The 24,039-nt window shown below is 43.3% G+C and overlaps 1 protein-coding gene across 1 annotated transcript in view; it reads right to left on the reverse strand.

Annotated features, from left to right (window-relative positions):
* Nucleotides 1-24,039, reverse strand: part of EIF2S1 (eukaryotic translation initiation factor 2 subunit alpha) — a 51,923-nt gene that overhangs the window by 25,400 nt on the left and 2,484 nt on the right. The window contains exons 2-3 of the mRNA XM_073609354.1: nt 11,320-11,561; nt 6,356-6,435 (exon numbers count right to left, since the gene is read on the reverse strand). Coding sequence (XP_073465455.1) covers nt 6,356-6,435; nt 11,320-11,560 — 321 coding nt within the window. The 5' untranslated portion in view covers nt 11,561. The remainder of the gene's footprint in view (nt 1-6,355; nt 6,436-11,319; nt 11,562-24,039) is intronic.

Below are 24,039 nucleotides of genomic sequence, written 5' to 3' on the forward strand. Positions count from 1 at the left end.
AGCACGTATCCCAGGTACACTACTCTCTGGCTTGGGATCATTTGCGATTTCTCTGCGTTTATTAACCATCCCAGGTTTTGCAGATAGATCATACTCTTGCGCAGGTTGTTTTCTAGGATTGCTGCTGAGTCCGCAAAGAACAGGAGGTCGTCTAAGTATGGTATTATTCCAATACCCTCCTGTCTTAGACCTTTTAGCGCTTCCGCCATTATTTTTGAGAATATTCTTGGAGCTGAGGAGATTCCGAAGGGGAGAGCTGTGTACTGTAGGTGCAGCGTAGCTGCTGGCCCCTGGATTGCGAACCTTAGAAACCTTTGGTGATCCTTCCTTATGGGGACATGTAGGTAGGCATCCTGTAAGTCTAGTGTTGCCATGAATGTCTCCTGCGGTAGGATGTTCCTGATTGAATAGATAGATTCCATTCTGAATCTCTTGTATCTTATTCCTCGGTTGAGTGGTTTGAGGTTTAGTATCAGCCTTAGTTTGCCTGATGGTTTTCTTTTTGCGAAGATGTGTGAGTAGAAGCCCTTCTGTTCCTCCTCTTGGGGAACGTGACAAATCACCTTCTGATCTAATAGTTTCTGTAGGGATTCTAGAAACATCTTTGCTTGATTGCTGTCCTTGGGTAGCATGGTCGCTAAGTATTTGGTTGGGGGGCGGTTGGAGAATTCTATTGCGTTCTGTTATCTCCTCCCATTGGTGGGAGAAAGCCGCCAATCTGCCCCCCACCTGAAGGCAGTCATTGTTTTTTGTTCTTTTGGGTATTAGGCTTGAGGATGAATTCACCTTTGCCTTTCTTGTTTTGTTGACCCCAGTGCTTTTTTGCCCCTGGCTTATTGAATTTCTTGAAATGCCGAAAGGGCGCCTTCCCTTGTCTCTTCTTGGTTTGAGGGAACCCCTTATTTTTTGCTGCAGTCCTATCCAGGACTGTTTCTAGTTCGGGACCAAACAGTAGGTCTCCAGTGAATGGTATGCCACATAAACGGTTCTTGGAAGGTGCATCCCCCCCCCCAGGATTTTAACCACAGGGCTCTGCGGGCCGAGTTTAGTAGTGCCGTGGTCCTAGAGGATATTCTGACAGTTTCTGCTGAAGCATCTGCCAAGAAAGCTGCCGCTCTAGTTAGTGTGGGGATGGTTTTAATTAGTTCCTCCCTGGGTGTGTCGTTCTCCAATAGATCTTGCAGCTGGGTTAGCCAGATTAGCAAGGTTCGGGCTGTGCAGGTGGAAGCAATAGCCGGATTTAGGTTTGCCGCCCCTGCTTCCCATGCCCTTTTCAGGAGAGCTTCTATTTTCTTGTCCATGGGGTCGCTGAGGGTACCTGCGTCATCAAAAGCCAAGTCCGATTTGTTCGTGATTTTTGCCAGAGAGGCATCCACCTTGGGGCATTTAGCCCAGGTTTTGGTGTCTGCTTCCGCAAACGGGTATCTGCGTTTGATTGTGGCGGGGATGAAAAGCTTTTTCTCTGGGTCTTCCCATTCCTTTTTGACTATGTCTTTAAGTGTTTGGTGTACCGGGAACGTTCTTGGCTTCTTGGGCTGGAGCCCTTTGTACATTCTGTCATGCATAGTGAGTTCTGCGGTTTTCTGTTCTTTAATGCCTAGAGTGTCAGTGATGGCTTTGAGAAGACTGTCTGTGTCCTCAGAAGGAAACAGGTTGCAGTCTGTCGTGTCATCTTCCTCCTCTGAGTCTGAACAGATACCGTCTTCTGATTCAGATTGTTCAGATTCATCTGAATCCACCTCTTGTTCTGCCTGTACCTTGTTCTCCCTTGGAATGTGTGTTCCGCTGGTAGATGGGATACTGGCCTGAGCGACACTTGCTGGCGTTTCTAATTTCTCTATAGCTGAGCGTAGTGGTGCCATGGTGCTCTGAATTTCTTTCTTAAAAGAATTGAGCAGGTCTTTCAAAAATCCCTGTGATTCTTTTGCCACCATTTTGTCTAAGCATTTCTGACACAGGGGCTTTTTCCAATCTGGGGAAAGCCTGTGGCTGCATGAGGCACATGTTTTGCCTTTAGCCTTCCTTTCCTCAGGGGTCTTTGCCTGCAAGCGAGCATAGAGAACAAAAAAACCCCGTGAGTTCAGGTGGTCAAAGGAACTGCCTGTAGATAGGCAGTAAAGAGGTTAAGACAGAGATAATTCAAGAATATTCTGGCTTACCTTGGAGCTGTCCTGATTTGCAGGATCTGCAGGGCAGGGTGGGGAAGCGTCAGACATGATCAGCCACCAGGATCCTCTGCTTAGAGGCCTTTTTATCTGCTTCCTGCATAAGCTCCGGCCCCGCCCCCGGCTGACCCCGTGCAGGTTGGTGGACACACCTGCACATGCCGCTGTATTGTAGAGTAACTGTGCTGGTAGTGAAGGGTAGCATTGAACAAATTTGCTATTTGTATTCTGTTTTCTTTCTCTTTTTTTTTTTTTTTTTTTAAACTTCCCGCCCCTAGGTGTCCCTGCTCTATCTCCGTAGTAGATAGACTACGGGAAAATGGCCGCCAACCCGGAAGCGGAACTTCCTCGGCGCCATCTTGGTACACCCCCGACTTCCTGTAGCGGCCTGTGGCGGTGAGGACGCTGCTGCGCCGCCCGGAGAGCGGTGGATTCGTTTGGCGGGACAGCCGCAGCCACCAGGGACCTAATTTAGAAGGTGCAAAACCCTCCCTGCTAGACCCTCTGCTGCTGAGGTTTTCGGCAGCGGCGGCGGGGGGGGGGCGCCCATCTATGCATGTATCCATCCCCCCTGGCGGGCTCCAGATTCTGCGGAAAGCCAGAGGGGGGTGCTTGCGGAAGCATACACAGGCCTAACAGCGGCATGGGGTGGGGATGACAGAGTCCTCCTGCAGCCTGGGGGGATGATTGCAGACCCCTCAGTAGGGGCGAAATCTCAGGCTTTGAGCAATGTTGCCCAGTGCTGCGCCTGCTCGCCCTCCCAAAGCCCCTTGGGCTGTATGGGATGCTGGCAGGGGGTCTCCTGCAACAAGCACAGAGACAGGTGAAAATAAAATAACAAACGTTCTTGCAGCTCCTGTGGGTCCGGAGGAAACACAAACAACTGAGGCACACAGGTAAGAGTGTGAAATTTATAATGGTGGACTAATGTGTTTCCTGTTTTAGGGAGGAGGAGCCTATCTCTCGGATGCTGCCCTGGAAGACGATTCGAGAAAAAAAGAAAAAAAAAAGAGAAAAAAAAAAAAAAAAGGCGAGTGCGACCATCAGTCCTGTGCCATGCCAACGGTAAAGCATCCTGAGACCATTCATGGATGAAGTTGATTCTCAGATAAGGGAGTGGGCTCACTCACAATTTTGTCTAAGAACACAGTCATGAATAACGAATGGTACAACAAACAAAGCAACTTCTCCCAACCATCCAAGAACAGTTTGGTGACAAACAATGCCTTTTCCAGCATTAAGGAGCACCTTGCCATAAGGCAAAAGTGATAAGTGGCTTGGGGAACAAAAACATTGAAATGTTGGGTTCATGGCCAGGAAACTCCTCAGACCTTAATCCCATTGAGAACATGTGGTCTATTCTCAAGAGGCAGGTGAACAAAAGAAACCCCACAAAATTCTGACAAACGCCAAGCATTGATTATGCAAGAATGGGCTGCCATCAGTCAGGATGTGGCCCAGAACTTGATTGACAGCATGCCAGGGCAAATTGCAGAGCTCTTGAAAAAGAAGGGTCAACACTGCAAATATTGACTCTTTGCATAAACTTAATGTAATTGTCAATAAAAGCCTTTGACACTTATGAAATGCTTGTAATTATACTTCAGTATACCACAGTACCATCTTACAAAAAGATCTAAAAAACACTAAATGCAGCAGACTGTGAAAAATATTTTTGTCACTCAAAACTTTTGGCCAGGGCTGTAATTTTGGGCATGTGTTTACAGTATGGTAATGATTAAAGAAAATAAGGGCAACATGTCTAGCTCCGGTTGTGGTTGGATGGGGAGAGATGGCATGTGAAGGTAGCAGCCACATTTAGTAACAGAAAACCTAGGGGAGGGAGAATTCAATATTTAATGTAGACATAAAATGAACTAAACATTTTGCTCTTGCATGCTTTACTTTTCTAAAAAATTGTCACCAATTTGTTCAGGCTTTGAGCTGCAAGATTCTGCACATATACATGAGAACTATTCTGGAGAACTGAGCCATGACCTGGTCTAGGGCAGGGGTCTTAATTTGGTGACCCTCCAACTGTTGCGAACTACAAGTCCCATGAGGCAATGCAAGGCTGACAGTTACAAGCATGACTCCCACAGGCAGAGTTATGCCGGGACTTGTAGTTTCGCAACAGCTGGAGGGCCGCCAGTTTAAGACCCCTGGTCTAGGGCATCAACACAAAAGAGTAAGGCAGAAGGCGGTGTCTGCAAGTGCTCAGTCAAGGCTCGATCCTGGAAGACCAGATCCTGCTGGTTGTTCGTTGTCCCTGTTCCAAATAAGTTGCAGTCTGCCACACAGAATTTGGAGCAGAAGCCGGTTGCAGAGCTGGGTCTGCGAGGTTAAAGAGCCTTTAAAAAGGGTCTCAAATTTTCTGTTAGCAGAATCTTTAAATAAAGGAACGTCTTCTATAGGCACAGCAAGGGGTTTGAGACAAATGGCAGGGTTTACTACCAGAGCAGACCACTTTTTAGTGAACTTTATTTCCACTGAATAGAGTTCGGCAATGACTCTTGGGGTGATGGTGAAAATCTTTTACCCAGTGGTCATAAGTCACCCAGTCTATATGCCCATTCATGGGCAATGTCTTTTTTAACTTAGCAGTGGTACCAAGTTGGGCATCACAAGGCAGAGGAGAATCGAGTGTGATAATGTAAAGGCTTTTGTGCCTAGCACAAGTAAACATATCGACTCTGGCATGCAGGGGGAATAAAAATCTTCTGAAGGCTTCCTCTAACACTGTCTCTGGGTCCTCTTAATTCCCCTCAGTGTACACATCCGTTAAAAAGAGGAGTTTCATTCTACAACTCTAGCAAAGATGATGGGGGTGGAGAAAGAGCTTGGATGTTTTGTGCCCAGAAAAGTGATGGCTATATTAATGCCATAGTTGTCCAAGAAGGTCTGACATAGTTGCAGAAAGCCTGATGATGGAATGCCCAAAAAACATCCACCGATCTGGTGAAGTGAGCACTTAAGATTACTGGAGATGTTATATTCTTTGGAATGGAAGCTCATGAAATTAGTTATTCTATCCACCTGGAAAATAGTGCATTTTGAAGTAGAATATCTGCCTTGGTCAGGTACAGTCCTGCTCCAAATGCAAGGGAAGAGTCATCATTCTGAGCGATTGGAGGAGTATTTCTCAGGCCCTTGTACCTGGTTTACACCATTGCGATCGGTGATGGTATTCCCCTGTGGGACATTCATGAAGCGGCTCTGGATGGTAGAATTTTACTGGCAAGTGTGAAAAGTTTAACAATGCACAAATGAATTAAATTTCACAACTCCTGATTTCCTGATAGTTTTAGATGTAGAACCAATAATATTTAGGAAACCTGTAATAAGACTGGTTACAGGAGCACACCCAGCTTACTTGTCCATTTCACCGATTCATAATCAGAACCCACTCTTCGCCTGTCACGGTGGGCAGACCCCTCAAGGGGTCTTCAGGGTTTCAGTTCATTTGGATGGACTATGGCCTGAGACTTGCACAGCACCCTGCGGCTAAATACACGTCGCATTCAGTACTGCCAAGGTTATTGCCCAAGCAGGATTCAGGTCACCCAAAGCAACATTTCAGGCCGCCTCCACAGCGTGCAGTCAAGCGCTCAATATACCGATCAGAATGTATTTCTTCTATTGTTCAACTAGAAGACAGTAAGGCGTTGGCTAAAGAGTGAATTGAAAAAAAAAAATCAGTGGTAAAATATTACATTAGCGAAGCAAACTATTTCTCCGTAAAGGAGAAGATGGCCATCATCTTAGGAAACTATCAAAAATCTGGGAGGTCTCACAGAGTGGGGTGGGGTTATAGGGAGTATGTCAAGAAGGCATGTCCGGCTATTGAGCCCAAAAAAGAGTAATACTGATAGAAAGAAAAGAGAAAAGAAAGAAAAAAAGAGACAAGAGAAAGAAGAAGAAAAAGAGAAAGAAGAAGAAGAGACAAGAGACAAGAGAGATTACATTCACATTGTATAAAAATAAAATTGCCTGTATGTTTCCTTAAGGGTGCGACCTCTGTGTACCTCCTACAAAATGGCGTTCCGCACACTTCCGGTTGCGGCACGACGTCACCAGCTCTTCCTCCCTGACTTGCATCAAAATCTAACTGCATACATACATATATTTCAGCTTCTATGTATTTACAGGATCACTCATTTAGTGGTTGTAGATTAGGAGTATAGACTTACAGTTTTAGACTTGGTGAATTTATCTTCACATTTTAATGCCTCTTCTGGGGACACTCTTCTTTTGGACAAATCTATATATCCTGCAATTTCAAGCACATTATAAAACAAAACACATTTGTATCACTAAACTCAGGAAGAATATTAGAGTTTTACAAGCATAACAGCTTTCATTCCTAATATTGCCAACAATTAAATATTGCAAGTAAAATGTTATACTTTACAAACTCCATGGTAAAGGTTAGGAGTTGTATCATCTCTTACCAGTCAGAACAGTAAACCATAACATGTATGCAGTTTTTATTAAAAGTATACTAAAAGCCAAAGCCCTGTCTGGAGGTTATTTGTTGGCGTCTGTCACTTCTGAGACAGGCATTTCCCTTCATTTCCTGCTCTGCTTTACGTAGTGGGACCTTTCTACTTCCTGTTTCAGAACCAGCCAAAGTCATGATCCAAATGAATAGTCCCATTTAAAAAGACAAAATAATAAAACAATATTTTGCTGCAAGAGTAGTTATTTTCTATTGGCAGGGGTCCCCACTCAGATGGGCAACAAAATTCAAGGCACTTTCTCTGAGCCTGGGTCATCCTGGACAATTCCCAGCCTGTGATTGGACAGTAAAAAAAGCTCAAGCTTCTCACACAGATCAAAGAATTTTTTCTCAGCTCTAGCAGCAAAAATGTGGGGATCTGACATCACATACACTGTAGAGCAGGGGTAGGCAAACTTGGCCCACCAGCTGTTTTGAAACTAGTCCCATGAGACACTGCAAGACCCTGATAATCAAAGGCATGGCTCCTAGAGGCATGATGGTATTTGTAGTTTCACCACAGCTGGAGAGCCATGGTTGCCTACCTCTGCTGTAGAGCATAGAGTACAGTGTTCCTTGATATCGGACAGCTGATTGGAGGAAAGGGACGAACCCCCCTCTACCCAGGCTTACAGGCTCATAGAAAAATACACAGAGCTAAGGCTATGAATCACATGCTATGTGCTGGAGGTAGGTGGGCATCCCCCAGTAGGCTGTTGTATTGGGAAAAACAGTCAGAAGTGACTCATGCAGAGAGGAGAGATCAGTGTGGAGTCAGACTTGGTGCTTTGGATTTAGGCTAGCACACACTTTTGTGGGATGTGCTTTGTTCATTTTTCATTTCTGGAGGTTTACAACCATTTTAAATGCAAAATGAAAGGGCAAATAAGAGGCTAAACCGCCCTAGCAAAGACCCAGACAGCAATAAAATTCTTTAAAAATGCTCTACATTTCTCTGCTCTATGCCAAAACACATCCGAGGGAGAGGAAGGCTGCCAGAGAGTGCAGAGGAAGTGTCAGATGCGGAAGATTCTAGCAATTTTAACTTTGGACTAGAGTCAACAGATGCTAATGGTATTATCAATTTTCACAAAGCAGTACTTAAAGTGGAGTTCCAGCCACCCATAGAAGAAAATAAAAGTCAGCAACTACAAAAATGGTAGCTGCTGACTTTTAAGAAACAGCCACTCACCTGTCCCATGATCCAGCAGTGTGCTCACCCTAGTCGCTCCCACCCGCTGTCCTCGTTGCCGGCATCTTCACTATGTGCACCTGGCTGTGACAGCTTGCGGCTTCACAGCCAGTTGCCCACTGCACATGCGCGAGCAGCGCTGCGCATCATGAATGGTGGATGCAGCAGGACAGTCGGAAGTGGGTACCTGTCAAAAATAGGGTACCCACTCCTTTGAAGTGCCAATTCTTCAACAGGAACGGGGGAGGAGTCCTTAAAGCGAAACTTCACCTTTTGGGTGGAGCTCCGCTTTAAAATAAATGCTCATTGTCACGATACTGTTTATGGAACCCTGCAGAGTGAGTTAAAAGACACACACCTCCAGCTCTGCAGCTCTCATTCCTCTTATGACTCATTTCCTCTCCCTTCCTGGCAAACTCTCACGAGAGTTAAAGAGAGCTGTGCATGATGTCATAAGCCTAGGCTTTTTAACCAGACAAGAAACAGGAATTATTTACTGGCAGAAAAAAAATAACTATCGAAAGTTAAAACAAGGGCAGAAGATTTAATAGATGAAAAGTTGAAAAAAATTACTGAAGGTCCGCTTTAATCTAGCATTTCCAGGATTCATGTAAAAAGTGCAGAACAGTTCCCTGTAAAAATAATAATAAAAAGCAGCCGGCAATGTTTATCAACATTGCTCAACCTGAATGAAATAAAAAGAAACATTGTATCTTTTTGTACATTTACTGAATTGGTGCGCTGGCAGGAGAAGAAAAGAACTCCTGCAAGCCGCATCTTTGGAGCGGTGTATTCACCGCTCCTAAACCGCTCCTGCCCATTGAAATCAATGGGGCAGCGCGGCTAAACCGCGCTATGCGAGCGGTTTTAACCCTTTTTCGGCCGCCAGCGGGGGTTAAAACCGCACCACTAGCGGCCGAATACAGCCGCAAAAACGACGGTAAAACAGCGCTAAAAATAGCGCTGTTTTACCGCTGACGCCCTCACCGCCCCAGTGTGAAAGGGGCCTTAGAGAATAAAAGGGCAGTCGTTACAATATTTTATGTCACACAGTATTTGTACAGTGGTCTTTCAAGCGCAATGTTTTGGGAAAAATACACTTCGATTAATTTAAAAAGAAAACCTATACAGTAAAGTTAGCCCAATTTTTTTTTTGCATAATGTGAAAGAAGTTACGCAGAGAATCCTGAAATTTATTCTAAGCAAAAAAAAAAGTGATTCTCATTTCATCCAGAATTATGCAGCTCTACTACAGTGCTGCAATAATTTGTGCCTTTCAAATCTGTCAGGAGCTCAAGGTTAGGTTTATATAGGACGATCTTTACAAAACATAGTCAGGTCCATAAATATTGGGACATCGACACAGTTCGAATCTTTTTGGCTCTATACACCACCAAAATGGGTTTGAAATAAAACGAACAAGAAGTGCTTTAACTGCAGACTTTCAGCTTTAATTTGAGGGTATTTACATCCAAATCAGGTGAACGGTGTAGGAATTACAACAGTTTGTATATGTGGCTCCCACTTTTTAAGGGACCAAAAGTAATGGGACAATTGGCTGCTCAGCTGTTCCATGGCCAGGTGTGTGTTATTCCCTCATTATCCCATTTACAAGGAGCAAATAAAAAGGTCCTGAGTTCATTTTAAGTGTGCTATTTGCATTTGGAATCTGTTGCTGTCAACTCTCAATATGAGATCCAAAGAGCTGTCCCTATCAGTGAAGCAAGCCATCATTAGGCTGAAAAAACAAAACAAACCCATCAGAGAGATAGAAAAAACATTAGGTGTGGCCATTAGGTGTGGCCAAATCAACTGTTTGGAACATCCTTAAAAAGAAAAAAACGCACCGGTGAGCACCAAAATACCCAGAAGACCACGGAAAACAACTGTGGTGGATGACCGAAGAATTCTTTTCCTGGTGAAGAAAACACCCTTCACAACAGTTGGCCAGATCAAGAACACTCTCCAGGAGGTAGGTGTATGTGTGTCAAAGTCAACAAACAAGAGAAGACTTCACCAGAGTGAATACAGAGGGTTCACCACAAGATGTAAACCATTGGTGAGCCTCAAAAACAGGAAGGCCAGATTAGAATTTGCCAAACAACATCTAAAAAAGCCTTCACAGTTTTGGAACAACATCCTATGGACAGATGAGACCAAGATCAACTTGTACCAGAGTGATGGGAAGAGAAGAGTATGGAGAAGGAAAGGAACTGCTCATGATCCAAAGCATACCACCTCATCAGTGAAGCATGGTGGTGGTAGTATCAAGGCGTGGACATGTATGGCTGCCAATGGAACTGGTTCTCTTGTATTTATTGATGATGTGACTGCTGACAAAAGCAGCAGGATGAATTCTGAAGTGTTTTGGGCAATATTATCTGCTCATATTCAGAAAAATGCTTCAGAACTCATTGGACGGCTCTTCACAGTGCAGATGGACAATGACCCAAAGTATACTGCGAAAACAACCAAAGAGTTTTTTAAAGGGAAAGAAGTGGAATGGTATGCAATGGCCAAGTCAATCACCTGACCTGAATCCGATTGAGCATGCATTTCACTTGCTGAAGACAAAACTGAAGGTAAAATGCCCCAAGAACAAGCAGGAAATGAAGATAGTTGCAGTAGAGGCCTGGCAGAGCATCACCAGGGATGAAACCCAGCGTCTGGTGATGTCTATGCGTTCCAGACTTTAGGCTGTAATTGACTGCAAAGGATATGCAACCAAGTATTAAAAAGTGAAAGTTTGATGGATGATTGTTAATCTGTCCCATTACTTTTGGCCCCTTAAAAAGTGGGAGCCACATATACAAACTGTTGTAATTCCTACACCGTTCACCTGATTTGGATTTAAATACCCTCAAATTAAAGCTGAAAGTCTGCAGTTATGTTTGTTTCATTTCAAATCCATTGTGGTGGTGTATAGAGCCAAAAAGATTAAAATTGTGTCGATGTCCCAATAGTTATGGGCCTGACTGTACATAAACATTTGCTATTGGGTGCACACCTAAGGATTTTCAGGGCATTTTCGGGTTTAAAAAAAAAAAATTGAAATATAATATATGCAGAAGCTGTTCCTTTTCAGGCACTAGTCACTTCACTTGAAGGGATTGGGAATGAGAGGGATGGGTTTACGGTTTTGACTTATTTATCCTTATTGTGTAAACCCCTTTCCATATACAATCTAGAGATTAACATTTCCTTGCACAATGCTCTGCGACTATTCTAAATAGACAGATCTCCATTAGAAACTATGGAAAAATGTGCTTAGGCAAAAGTGCCTTAATACTGAGTAATGGATTTAGATCACCAAGTTAAAAAATAAACATTTTAATTTAAAATCACTTCCAGGTCTAACAAGCACTTCCATTATAAAGTCACACAATCCAGGTCCAGATTGCCTTTTAGGGGCAGAAATCACCACTAGCTTGCCAAAAGACAAATGCAAAAATCAGTAGACATACCTTTGTCTTTATCCACTCTTATTACTACAACACACTCATTCCTGCCAATGCGGATTAGTTTGTTTATGGATCGGATACGCCTTCTTGAGAGTTCACTAAGGAGGATCATGCCCTCTATGTTGTTATATTCCAAGAGGCTGACATATGCCCCCATCTCTGCAATAGACCGAACATTAACCATGACCACATCATCCACTTCTGGGAACTTGTGCTGGTAAAATCGGCAACTTAAACCAGGCATCCTGCAAAATAAAACAAACATATTGTTATATACAGGTTTGTGTGTTTCGGAAAGGTATGTAATACAGAGCTGATGGTAGAGAATTTAGCACAAAAGATAGTTCGACCAATAGGCAAACCATTAAGATGTGTTAAAACTAGGTATTCAACTGTTATTGAGGGATTTCTAGAGTGCTGTGACTTGAGAGAGGGTGCAATAAAGATCTTTGAACGGTACATACACTTTAGATGGGATAGCAAGTGGAACTGCATATTTTGCTCTAAGAGAAATTAAAGCTTAATTTTGTAAACAAGCAATAGATGCTGGCACCTGGAATATTAGGAGGTTGTATCAAAAAGTTATGTAACATGCCAGTAGATGGCAGCACACCAAGTCACAGGGAGCACCGACCTTCATATGTCAGTGTGCCAAAAAGACATTGTGCTGTGTGCAGAGCTGTGCAACTGGTGCTATTCCGAATTTCCGACCACGTGCGTTATCAAGAGATCCCCAAATTTTTCACTTCATACTAAGTGATTGAACAGTACTGACTGGCATATTCAAGGCTTTGGATATCTTTTTATATCCTTTTCCATCTTTGTAAAGTTCCATTACCTTGTAATGCAGGTCTTTTGACTGTTCTTTTCTACCGCCTCATGGCTCAGTGTCTAGCCTGCTTAGTGTAACCATGTGAGCGCTAAAACTCATTGGACTATACAGACACTAATTTTTTTTTTTTTTTTAAATCACAGACACAAAATGTGGGAAATTAACCTTTGTCATTTTAATCTGTGTGTGCCACCTTCTGGGTCTGTACCAAGACCAGGATAAACTTTTTATCAGGGCTATTTGAGTGGTTTCTGTTATGATTTAAAAAGGATCCAAAAAACTACGCGATAATAAATGGCTTCATGCGATTGCTATTCTTAAATAAAAAGACAGTTTTTTGGCATGATCAGTCATATTTTCAATATTAATACCAACATTTCACAATTTCTGCCAGGGTAATTTTCTAGCAATAAATATTGATTTTAACTTGTAAGCAGCAAGTGTCAGAAAAAAAAGTGGTTAAACTTCCCTCATCTACAGACAGAAGTTCATCCCTTTGATCTAAGAAGGAAATGTTACTTGGTTTATAATTATCCCCAATGTTGTGATAAAACTTGGCAGGCTGCCTGGATTTTATTTTTTTTCAGCCATCAGAGAACTCTCTGCACTTGTCGGAAATGCTGTTTTAAGATGGGGAAGGTAAAAGAATTGCGATTTCAATACTTAACTATTAATCGTGAAGCTCTAGTCAGCAGTATCAAAGGCTAAAGAGAGGTTGAGTAGTATGTGTATGGAGTAGTGGCCATTGGTTTTAGCAGTTAGGTTATTAGCAAGTTTCAGTAGGGCAGTTTCAGTGGAGTGTAGCAAGCGAAAGCCAGACTGTAAGGGGTCAAGAAGGTTGTCAGTGAGGTAGGAGCCAAGAATTTGTAGACTAAGGAGTTGATTTGCTAAAGGCAAATCCACTCTGCACTGCAAGTGCACGTGGAAGTGCAGTCGCTGTAGATCTGAAATGAGAGGAGCTCTGCTGATTTTATCATCCAATCATGTACAAGCAAAAATGTTTTTTTTTAATTTCCTTGCATGCTCCCCTCAGATCTACAGTGACTGCACTTCCAAGTGCACTTACAGTGCACAGTGGATTTGCCTCTAATATATAAACCCCTAAGCGTTCTAAAAGTTGATACACAAACGGGCGCAAGGAGATGAGTCTTAAGTTGTTCAGGTTGGTGGGGTCCAGTGAGGGTTTTTTAAGTATGGGGGTGATCAGAGCATGTTTTAGAGGGGAGGGGGGAAGGAGCCAGTAGAGAGGGAGAGATTGAAGATGTGAGTGAGGGAGCATAAGTAAGAAGAGGGTGACCATAGTAGATGTAAGGGAACAGGATCCAGGGGACAGATGGTAAGGCTTCTTTAGAGACCTCGTCAGTAGTAGCAAGGTCAAAAGAGGAGTGTTGAGAGTGGATTTGTACAGGGCAAGTTAAGTGGGTTAGATGTCTGTGCAGTCTTTTTTTTTTTTGTTTTGTTTTTTTGCAATTCCTTTATTTTTCACAGAAAGCACATTTTACAGTCAAAGTAACAGAGAAGTACAATAAAATCTGGTAGCATAACGGTCACACAATGAGATCCACATATAAACTGGCCCGGCAATACACAGTATAGATGGCGCAAAGAAATAGCACTGTGTTGAAAACATTTGTCGGTGCATTGAGCCGGAAAGGCATACAACCAACTACATGGAAAGACCCAAAACATATGTTCATAGATGCAAAACTAGACTCTTATGGTATATCGGGAGGCAAGGCATCCCAATGGCCAGCTGAGCTCAGAAATGGGACATTGAGGTAGTGATAATGCAGGGGATATACACTGTATCTGAAAAATACGGCCCATAACTGAACTAGGTATGTGAGGGAGATGGGCAGTCAGAAGGGAAGAGGTTAGGGAGTCAGGTATCTCTAGTGCGAGAGAAGAAACGAGATCAAGAGCAGAGCAAGAAAGGGAGTAGACAGGTAGTGCCTCTCACCCAGGGAGTAAAACTAATCCAGGAGGTCAGCTAGACTGCGAAACCTTCCGGAGGTAGGCATCGGTGTACATAAAGTGGTGCCAGGGTCTCCAGGTCTCACAAAAGGTCTCCTCTTGGTTGTGCAAGGTGGCAGTGAGATCCTCCATATCTCCCAGTTCATTCACTTAAGAAAACCACAGGGATGTTGATGGCGGTTTCTCCAATCTCCAACAGAGAGGGATGCATGCCTTGGCCGCATTCAATAACTGGATTGTGAGGGAGGCCTTGTATTTCTTGACCAGATGCTCTGAAAGATGAAGCAAACAAGCCATGGGGTTCCCCTCCAGGGTAACATTTGTCAGATTTGTTTGATTGTGCAGGTCACCTCGCGCCAAAAAGGCCTGAGTTTGGGACAGTCCCAGATGTGTAGAATCGTTCCCTCTGCATTGCCACACCGCCAACACAGACTTGAGACTTGTGAAAAGAAACGGTGCAGAGTAGTGGGTACCCTATACCATCGGGTCAGGATCTTGTAACAAGAGATTATATATATATATATATATATATATATATATATATTATATACACATACATATACACACACACACATACACACACACATAGTAGGCGAGGTTGGGAAAAAAAAAAAAAAAAAGGAGAGGAGACATCCATCAAGTCCAACCTATGTGTGTGATTATATGTCAGTATTACATTGTATATCCCTATATGTTGCGGTCGTTCAGGTGCTTATCTAATAGTTTTTTGAAACCATCGATGCCCCTCGCTGAGACCACCGCCTGTGGAAGGGAATTCCACATCCTCGGCGCTCTTATGCTAGGTTAGGACAGGATTTTCCCACAACAAACCCGTGGATTTCTTTCCGACGTATGTTGGCTGAAACTTGTCTTGCATACACACAGTCGCACAAATGTTGTCGGAAATTCCGAACATCAAGAACGCGGTGACGTACAACGAGCCGAGAAAGATGAAGTTTAATAGCCAGTGCGGCTCTTCTGCTTGATTCCGAGCATGCGTGGAATTTTTTGCGTCGGAATTGTGTACACACGATGGGAATTTCCGACAACAGTTTTTGTTGTCGGAAAATTTGAGAACCAGCTCTCGAATTTTTGTTGTCGAAGCTTCCAACAACAAATGTCCGATGGAGCCTACACACGGTCGAAATTTCCGACAACAAGCTCACATCGAACATTTGTTGTCGGAAATTCCGATTGTCTGTACGCGGCATTACAGTAAAGAACCCTCTACGTAATATAAGGTTTAACCTCTTTTCTTCTAATTTTAGTGAGTGGCCACGAGTCTTGTTAAACTCCCTTCCGCGAAAAAGTTTTATCCCTTTGTGGGGTCACCAGTATGGTATTTGTAAATTGAAATCATATCCCCTCTCAAGCGCCTCTTCTCCAGAGAGAATAAGTTCAGTGCTCGCAACCTTTCTTCATTTGCCCTTCTTTGTACTCGCTCCATTTCCAGTACATCCTTCCTGGGGACTGGTGCCCAGAACTGGACAGCATACTTCAGGTGCGGCCGGAACAGAGTCTTGTAGAGTGGGAGAAATATCGCTTTATCCCTGGAGTTAATCCTTTTTTAATGCATGATTCGAATCACGAACAGAGTTTTTTTTTTTTTTAAGAAAATCTCCCAGCCCTACATGCCAATATTCTGTTTGCTTTGTTAACAGCAGCTTGGCACTGCATGCCATTGCTGAGCCTATCATCTACTAGGACCCCCAGGTCCTTTTCCATCCTAGATTCCCCAGAGGTTCTCCCCCTAGTGTATAGATTGCATTCATATTTTTGCCACCCAAATGCATTATTTTACATTTTTCTACATTGAGATTGAACTGTTTACCCCAGCCTCCAGGTCGTTTATGAACAAATTAGATGGGACTGGTCCCAGCACAGAACCCTATGGGACCCCACCACCCACCCCTGACCATTCAGAGTATTCCCCATTTATCACCACCCTCTGAACTCGCCTTGTAGCCAGTTTTCAATCCATGTACTCCCCCTATGGTCCATGCCAACGGACCTTTTCTACAGTAAACATTTATGGGGAACTGTGTTAGATGCTTTTGCAAAAAACAGATACACCACGTCTACGGCCCTTCCTTTATCTAGATGGCAACTCACCTCCTCATGGAAGATTAATAGATTGGTTTGGCAAGAACGATTCTACATGAATCCATGCTGATTACTGCTAACGATACCATTTTCATTACTAAAATCTTGTATATAGTCCCTTATCCCCTCCGAGAGCTTGCATACTATCGATGTTAGGCTAAATGATCTGTAATTCCCAGGGATGTATTTTGGGCCCTTTTTGAATATTGGTGCTACATTGGCTTTTCTCCAATCCGCTGGTACCATTCCAGTCAGTAAAAATTAGGAACAATGGTCTGGCAATTACTTGACTGAGTTCCCCAAGTACCCTCGGGCGCAAACCATGCGGTCCTGGTGATTAATGATAAATTTCCCCAAGTCCAATTCGAATTCTGTCCTCTGTTAGCCATGAGGGTGCTTCCTGTGATGTGTTACAAGGATAAAAACTGCAGTTTTGGTTACTGAAGCCCCCAGATTCCCTCGTGAAGATTGAGAATAATAAATTCAATACCTTCACCATCTCCCCATCCTTTGTAACCAGATGTCCTTCCTCATGCTTTATGGGGCCCAATATGGTCTGTCCTCCCTTTTTTTACTATACATAACAAAACAGTGTTGCGCTTCCTAAATAACTACCAATAAATCCTTAAAGAGAATAGATGATTAACTTGCAATAAAGCAAGATATTGAGTGCTCAAATATTTGTGTTCCCTGACTGGGAATAGTGAACAATACACAATAATGAAATATACATGTTCCCTATATGGGAATAATGAACATTAGACAATAAAGATAAAGTCCACACACAAAAAAAAAAAAAAAAAAAAAAATTGAATAAATATAAGAGTACAAATGCACAAAAATAATCCTCAGTCTTCTGCACAAAAATGCACAACACACCACTAGTGCATAAACGTTGAAAATGCAAGTGCTCTCCTCCACCTCAATATCCTAGCCGCTCACCTCACGTTCTGACCCGTTTTATCAGAAAAAGCAGGATCCCTCTCAGGGATATAAACAAATCAGCTGGTCATGGAGCTCCTATTCCATACGTGCTGCCTCCGGCTGATTAGATGGATACCAGCCAGTACAGATTCCCTCAATGGGGTCCGGTGCACATAGGAACAGAAAAGGCAAAATCTAGTGCTCTCTGTATATCAAAACTGTTTATTTCCTCATAATAACATAAAATGTTACTCACAAACGCAGCACTTGAGCAGTGCGGGCTCAGAATGCATAAAAACATCAAGATGCTCGCGGGATGACGTTGCCACTGCGACTTCTTCCCCCTATACGCGTTAAGTCAAATGGGCTACTACACCACCGTGACTTCTCCAGTAAGGGTTCCCTTTTTTTACTGTTTACATACGTAAAGAATTTCTTGGGATTTTTTTTGCTCTCCTCCTTTCGTATTCTATCTTAGCCACCCTAATTGCACCTTTACATTTCTTGATGCATTCTTTCTAAAGTTTGAATGCTAATGATCCCTCAACCTTGTATTTTTTGAAGGCCTTCTCTTTTGCTTTTATATACATTTTTACATTGGCCTTAAGCCATCCGGGACTTTTGTTTGCCTTTTTAAATTTACTACCCAATGGGATGCACTGGCTAATGCCCTTATTTAAAATGCTCTTAAAGCAAACCCATCTCTCCTCCATGTTCTTTGTTCCTAAGATTTTATCCCAATTTATATCTTCTAGCAAAGTTTGTAGTTTAGGGAAGTTGGCTCTTTTGAAATTCAGTGTCTTTGTATTTCCCTTATGTTATCTGTGAGTTTTATACTGAAGCCAATTGAGCTGTGATCGCAAGACATTTAGGAACTGGCGAGCCTTAGACGAATGCATGGTTCCCTCCGCCCAGTCTGTCTGGATAATTAAAACCCCCCATTATAACTCTTCCCATCTTGCTGCTAATCCAAATTGTGATAGGAGGTCTACCTCCCCCTCCTCCCTATGCCTACAGCATACTCCCAGTATTATTTTCCCCTTAGCTTCATCCCTTTGGAGCTCTACCCATAAGGATTCCAACTCCTCCCTAGCTCCCTTGGTTATGTCATCTCCCATATTCACTTGTACATTATTCTTGATATATAGGCATGCTCCTCCCCCTTTTTTACCCTCTCTATCCCTGCGATAAAGGGTATACCCTTGAATGGTTGCAAACCAATCATGAAAGCTGTTGAACCAGGTCTCTGAAATTCCCACAAAATCTAAATCCTCCTCGTTCAACAGTATCTCTAGTTCACCCATCTTATCCGCCTGGTGAACATGCCACGTAGTTTAGAGCGGTCGCATACGGTCCTCTTATTGGGTGTTCCGAGATTGCAACTAGGACTTGTTACTATACTTACCTTGGGTTTATGTGCTTTAGTCAACCTACCACTAATGCCCCCAATACTACCCTCTGGACTATGTTCCGCGCTGACCATTTCTACCTCTGGATCCCCCCCCCCCCCGTCGCCTAGTTTAAAAACCCCCTCTAATGTTTTGGCCATCTTTACTCCCAGCAGATCTGCACTCATTTAGGTGGAGTCCATCCCTTCTATAGAACTCAACCCCCCTCCTTACTACACCAGCTCCTCAGCCACTTGTTTACTTCCCTAATCTCCCTAGGTCTCTTGAACTTTGGTAGCTATGTAGGACTTGAGCAAAATAAAAGGATCTTCTCCTTCTGAGAGTCAGTGAACTGGGTGCCTAGATCCGATTCCCACTTAGAGAGGAACGGGGGAACAAACCCATTCACCGGTCGAGTCAAAGAGGCATAGATTAGATTATCGAGAGACCATGACAAACCGGCTCTCCATGGTGACAAATGTGTTCCAGTTCCGCGAGCTGACATGATATGCCCAGGATCCGCGAACACCTGCAAAGGAAATTGCGCAAATGAAGACCACTCCAGAAGTCTAAGGGGGGATCTGTAGTGGACATCCCGGCATCAGAGGAAAGTTGTAGCTGGCCGCCCTCAGCCAATCGCTGGAGGTGAGGTTTCTGAAGGCCAGGCGCGAATTCTGGAATGCCCAGAACCAGCACCATAAGAGAGGGTAGTGGTGACACTGTGGAATTGCGAAGGGTGTCTCTAGCCACCAAAAGTGTGCTGCCCAAGGTAGGGTGATTAATGAGGTTTTTCGGTAGGGGCAAGGTGATCCATGGCCAGGTCTTAGCCATGTCGTTAGTCTTCCATTTCCATGGACACCCAGTGTTTCACCCGACACAGCAGTGCCAATCCACCAGATTGGTGAGATGAGCCGCTCTGTAGCGGGCTCTCACATCTGGGAGGCCCACCTCTCCCCTATGTTTTGCGAGATAAGGAAGTCGAAGCCTATTGCGTGGCCTGCGATGGGACCAAACAAAATTGCAGAACATGGAGGCCACTGACTTGAAGAAAACTAGGGGAAGGTGGATATGAAGTGCCTGCAGCAGGTACAAAACCCTCAGAAGCATGGTCATCTTGAGGGCGTTGCAGCAACCAAACCACATTAATGTGAGTGAATGCCAATGGAGGAGATCCGCTCTAAAACGGGTGAGTAATGGGGCAAAGTTCGCTGAATACAGGTTAGAAAGATGAGAAGTAATGTCAACTCCCAAGTAATGAATAGAGTCAGTCGCCCAGTGAAGGGGGAACGCTGAATGCAGAAATTTGACCGTGTCCTTGCCCACTGAAATGTTAAGGATGGAAGATTTGGATAGATTGATTTGAAAAAGTGAGAGTGCCATACTCCTGCAGAGACTGGAGAAATTTAGGGAGAGGAGGTAAGTGGTTCCATCAATCTTGTTTTTGAACTGATTGCCAATATCGTGAGCGAGTTACTAGGTGGAGAAAGTAGAGACGACGAGGACTGGATGACAGAGTATTAATGAGGGTGACAAAGTAGGCTTGTTTAGCAGCGTGGAGGGAGGAACTGTATTTTAAGAAGGCAGATTTATATAGGGTGAACACATGCTGGGATTTGGTTTTATGCCACACTCACTCCAGTGCACAGCTATGTCTCTTAGGCTACTTTCACACTGGGGCGGGGCATTAGTGGTAAAGTGCCGCTATAACAATGGTAAAGCACCGCTAATATTAGCAGCGCTTTTTACCAACCGAATAAACTGTTAAAAGTGCGCGCAAAGCGCTGCTGCCAAAGAGCTTTGCAGGCAATTCAGCAGCGGTGCCCATTGATTTTAATGGCATGGGTCGTGTATACACCGCTCCTGCAACGCCCGAAAGATGCTGCTTGCAGAACTTTTTCTAACGTACTGCAAGCGCACTGCCCCAGTGTGAAAGCACTCACACTGGGGCTGCAGGGGAGGCGTTTTTCAGGCCCTATATTTAGCACAAAAGCGGCTGAAAAACACCCCAGTGTGAAAGGGGTACTAAGGTTTCTGGTGTCGGTGGTCTGCCAAAGTTGTAATGGTCGGGGCCTGATATTTTGTTTAATGGAGAGGAGCAAGAGAGCCCAGTGAGGATAAATGTGAACTGTTGCAGATAGAGGTGGCCAGGTCGGGGCAAGAAAGGGGCGAGATTTTGTCATGGGAGGTGGTCAGTTGCAGAGTAGAAGAGAAGGAATAAAGTGGCAAAGGTTTCTGCGGGTAATTGTTTTCTGCTTGGTGGGACAGGTGGTTGGAGACAATCACATTCTGAAAGTGATGAGGTTGTGGTCAGAGAGAGGAAAGGGAGTGTTGGTTAGGTTGTAGGGCAGTGGTTCTCAACTCCTGTCCTCAAGACCCACTAACAGGCCAGACTCTAAGTATTACCCTGGGGAGATGCAGACTAGAATACTTCAATCACTGAGCAGCAAATTATAGCGCCTGTAATGTATTTCAGTTATCTTGCAAACCTGGCCTGTTAGTGGGTCCTGAGAACAGGAGTTGATAACCACTGTTGTAGGGGGTGCAAAGATAGGAAAAAACAAGGTTGAGGTTGAAATAAAAATAAAAGCACTTTCTTGTAAATAGAGCTTGTCTCAAAACCACCTTGTATATTAATCAATGAAAAGTCCATATCAAACAATTCCCTATAAAAACAAATTTGTATCTTTAACAAGAAAGCAATTAGGGGCCGTGTACACAAGGAAACAGATAAAACGCTGGAACCCTTGGCAGAAAAAGGCAGTACAAAAAACGCTCCTATAGAGCATATTGTACATGAGGTTAGGCATAGCTATAAGCTTTTTTTTTTTGCCCCAAAACACTGCACTTACACTGTACACTTAAAAGGGGTTGTAAACCCTCAAGGTTTTTCATCTTATCGCATTCTTTGCATTAAGGTGAAAAACCTCCTGTGATACAGCAGCCCCCCAGAGCCCCCCCTTTTACTTACCTGAACCCGGTCTTTCCAGCGACGGGGACGAGCACATCAGCTCCTACTGGTTTCTCGGATCCTGATTGGATAGATTGATAGCAGTGTAGCCATTGGCTCCCGCTGCCGTCAATCAAATCCAATGACGCGGGAGCCAGGGCCAAGTCCTGCAGTCTGTGTCAATGGATGCAGCAGTGCCCCGAGGGAGAGCAGCTCTCCAACAGGGCACTCGAGAAGAGGAGGAGCCAAAAGCGTCACTGAAGGACCCCAGAAGAGGAGGATCGGGGCCACTCTGTGGAAAACCAACTGCACAGAAGAGGCAAGTATGACATGTTTTAAAAAAAAAAAAAAAAAAAACCTTTACATATCCATTAAATATGCTTGATGCATCCAAACACCATGTTTAGGTGCGTCAAGTGTTCTTTTTTTTTTCTGCCCAAAAGCTCTTCTCAAAAAAATACTTGCGACTGAATTTTTTCTCAGCCTGTATATGCCCAAATGTGCATGAACACATAAAATAACAGAGTTGCTTCTAAGGGCTGAAAGAAAAACACATGTATAATCAGCATATTTTTATGCCTAATGTGCATGAGGCCTTACAGCGAAGTGAATAAGTGATTTTTCACATCAGAAAAAGCCTTGCAAAAACAAATCTAGGGCTATAACTAACGATTATTTTCATAATCTATTAGTTGGCCTATTATCGTTTTGATTAATCGGTTAATAACCTTAAAAAAAAAAAAGTGTGTGGTGTATAATTTAGTTAATATGCAAAGTAAAAAAAAGGTAATGCAGTGGTAAATATAAATAACCAACTATATTGTTAGGGAGCAAAGTATCTAATCCACTCTGAGAATAACTGACAGAAGAGATATACTGTATATACTATTAGAGGAGATATACTATTAGAAGAGATATAGTATATACTATTAGGAGAGATATACTGTACATACTATTAAAGAGTGAATCTGGTAAATATCAGACTCATATCAATTTTTTTTTTTTTTTTTAATTTAAAAAACAATCAAGGTCTTCTTCTTCAAAAAAAATGTCTTTTTAAGAACGTTCGTTTGATTTTCTGATGGTTAGTGGGGTCAAATCGACGTTCATTTTCAACCACAGTGACAGGAAAATTTGAAAATAGAAAACTTCGTGGTCAAAGGAATTTTCAGACAGTATATGTGGTTTTCGTTCAGATATTACATTCATTTTAAAAACAAGTGAAAATTTCAAACAACATTCTTTCATTCAGCGAATGTACAAAGATTTTTCGTCTGAATATTCTCGTCTGAAAATTGATCAGTTAGGCCAGCATAAGGCTCGGTACACATCTATGCAGTTTGCTTTTGATCTGTTTCTGCAGTGCGTTTTGATTTTTGCACACGTGATTTTGCTGCGAGTTGTGTTTTTGCATTTTTTTTGGCCAATTTGTTGTTGAGTAGATTAAAAAAACAAATTGATGCAAAAAACGCATTACATGCTTTTCTGCAGCTTCATCATTGAAATATATTGAACCAAAAAAGCACTGTTTTGCGTTAAAAAAAGTCCCCGACTCTTTCCAAATATGCAGCGACTGAAAAAAAGCACAGATGTGAACGTGTCCCATAGGAAACCATGTAAATGAACTGTAGTGCGTTTCTGCAAAAAGCACCAAAAACACATAGATGTGAACCAAGTCTAAGACGTTTAGTAACATAATGGGGTTAAAAAAAAAAAAAAAAAATTAACCCTTTATAAAACAAAAAAAAGCAGATAATCACTACTGTAAGGGGTCAGTCGTAGCTCTCCGCTTTGCACCCTCCTCACTTATTGGGGCGCTGGGCTGTGGAGGAGGCGGCCGGCCCAGTGGCTTGCTGAGAGGCTGAGCCCGTTGTCAGTCCAGGCACCTGGCGGATCCACTTTATTGTCGTGATGACGCGGAGTATGGACTGACATCCATGACGTCGGCAGAGGGTGGACTTCAGCCCGCTTTCTACTAAAGACGGGTCACAGATGAACCGCATTCCTACAAAACAAGCTTAAGCTGGACTTCTCCTTTAAAGTTTCATGGAAATGGCATTAAAAACACTGCTTTTACAGGAGTCCAGCATATTTTTGTTATGCCTCTAAAGGTCCATTAACACCAGCCAGTGCTCTACAACACCGTGACTGGTGTGAGGTCCAGGCCACTGGGGATCACTGCTCTGTACAGCACTGCGCCCCCCCCCCCCCCCTCTTTTTTTTTTTTCTTAAGAAGTTTACTGAAATGTTACACAGATATTTCATAGAGTTCAATTGGCTGATACATAGTGCCCTCACACTGCGCTGAAAAAGGCTGGTGCATGCACTACTCTTTTTCAGCACACTGTGCCTGCATACCACCACAACACAGTGGTGTGAATCAGACACACAGGAGACAAAGCATCTTACCTTGTCATTTGGTAGAATTGCGCTTGAATAACCGCCCAGCACAGCAGCATTTAGAGACATAAAAAACAGTTCCAATGGCCAAAATAATTGAATCTGGCTAATTGAATGCATTTACGCTCAACGCCATATGTTCATAAACGTGTATA

The sequence above is a fragment of the Aquarana catesbeiana genome, linkage group LG13, assembly GCF_042186555.1.
Source record: "Aquarana catesbeiana isolate 2022-GZ linkage group LG13, ASM4218655v1, whole genome shotgun sequence".
NCBI classification, from domain to species: domain Eukaryota; kingdom Metazoa; phylum Chordata; class Amphibia; order Anura; family Ranidae; genus Aquarana; species Aquarana catesbeiana.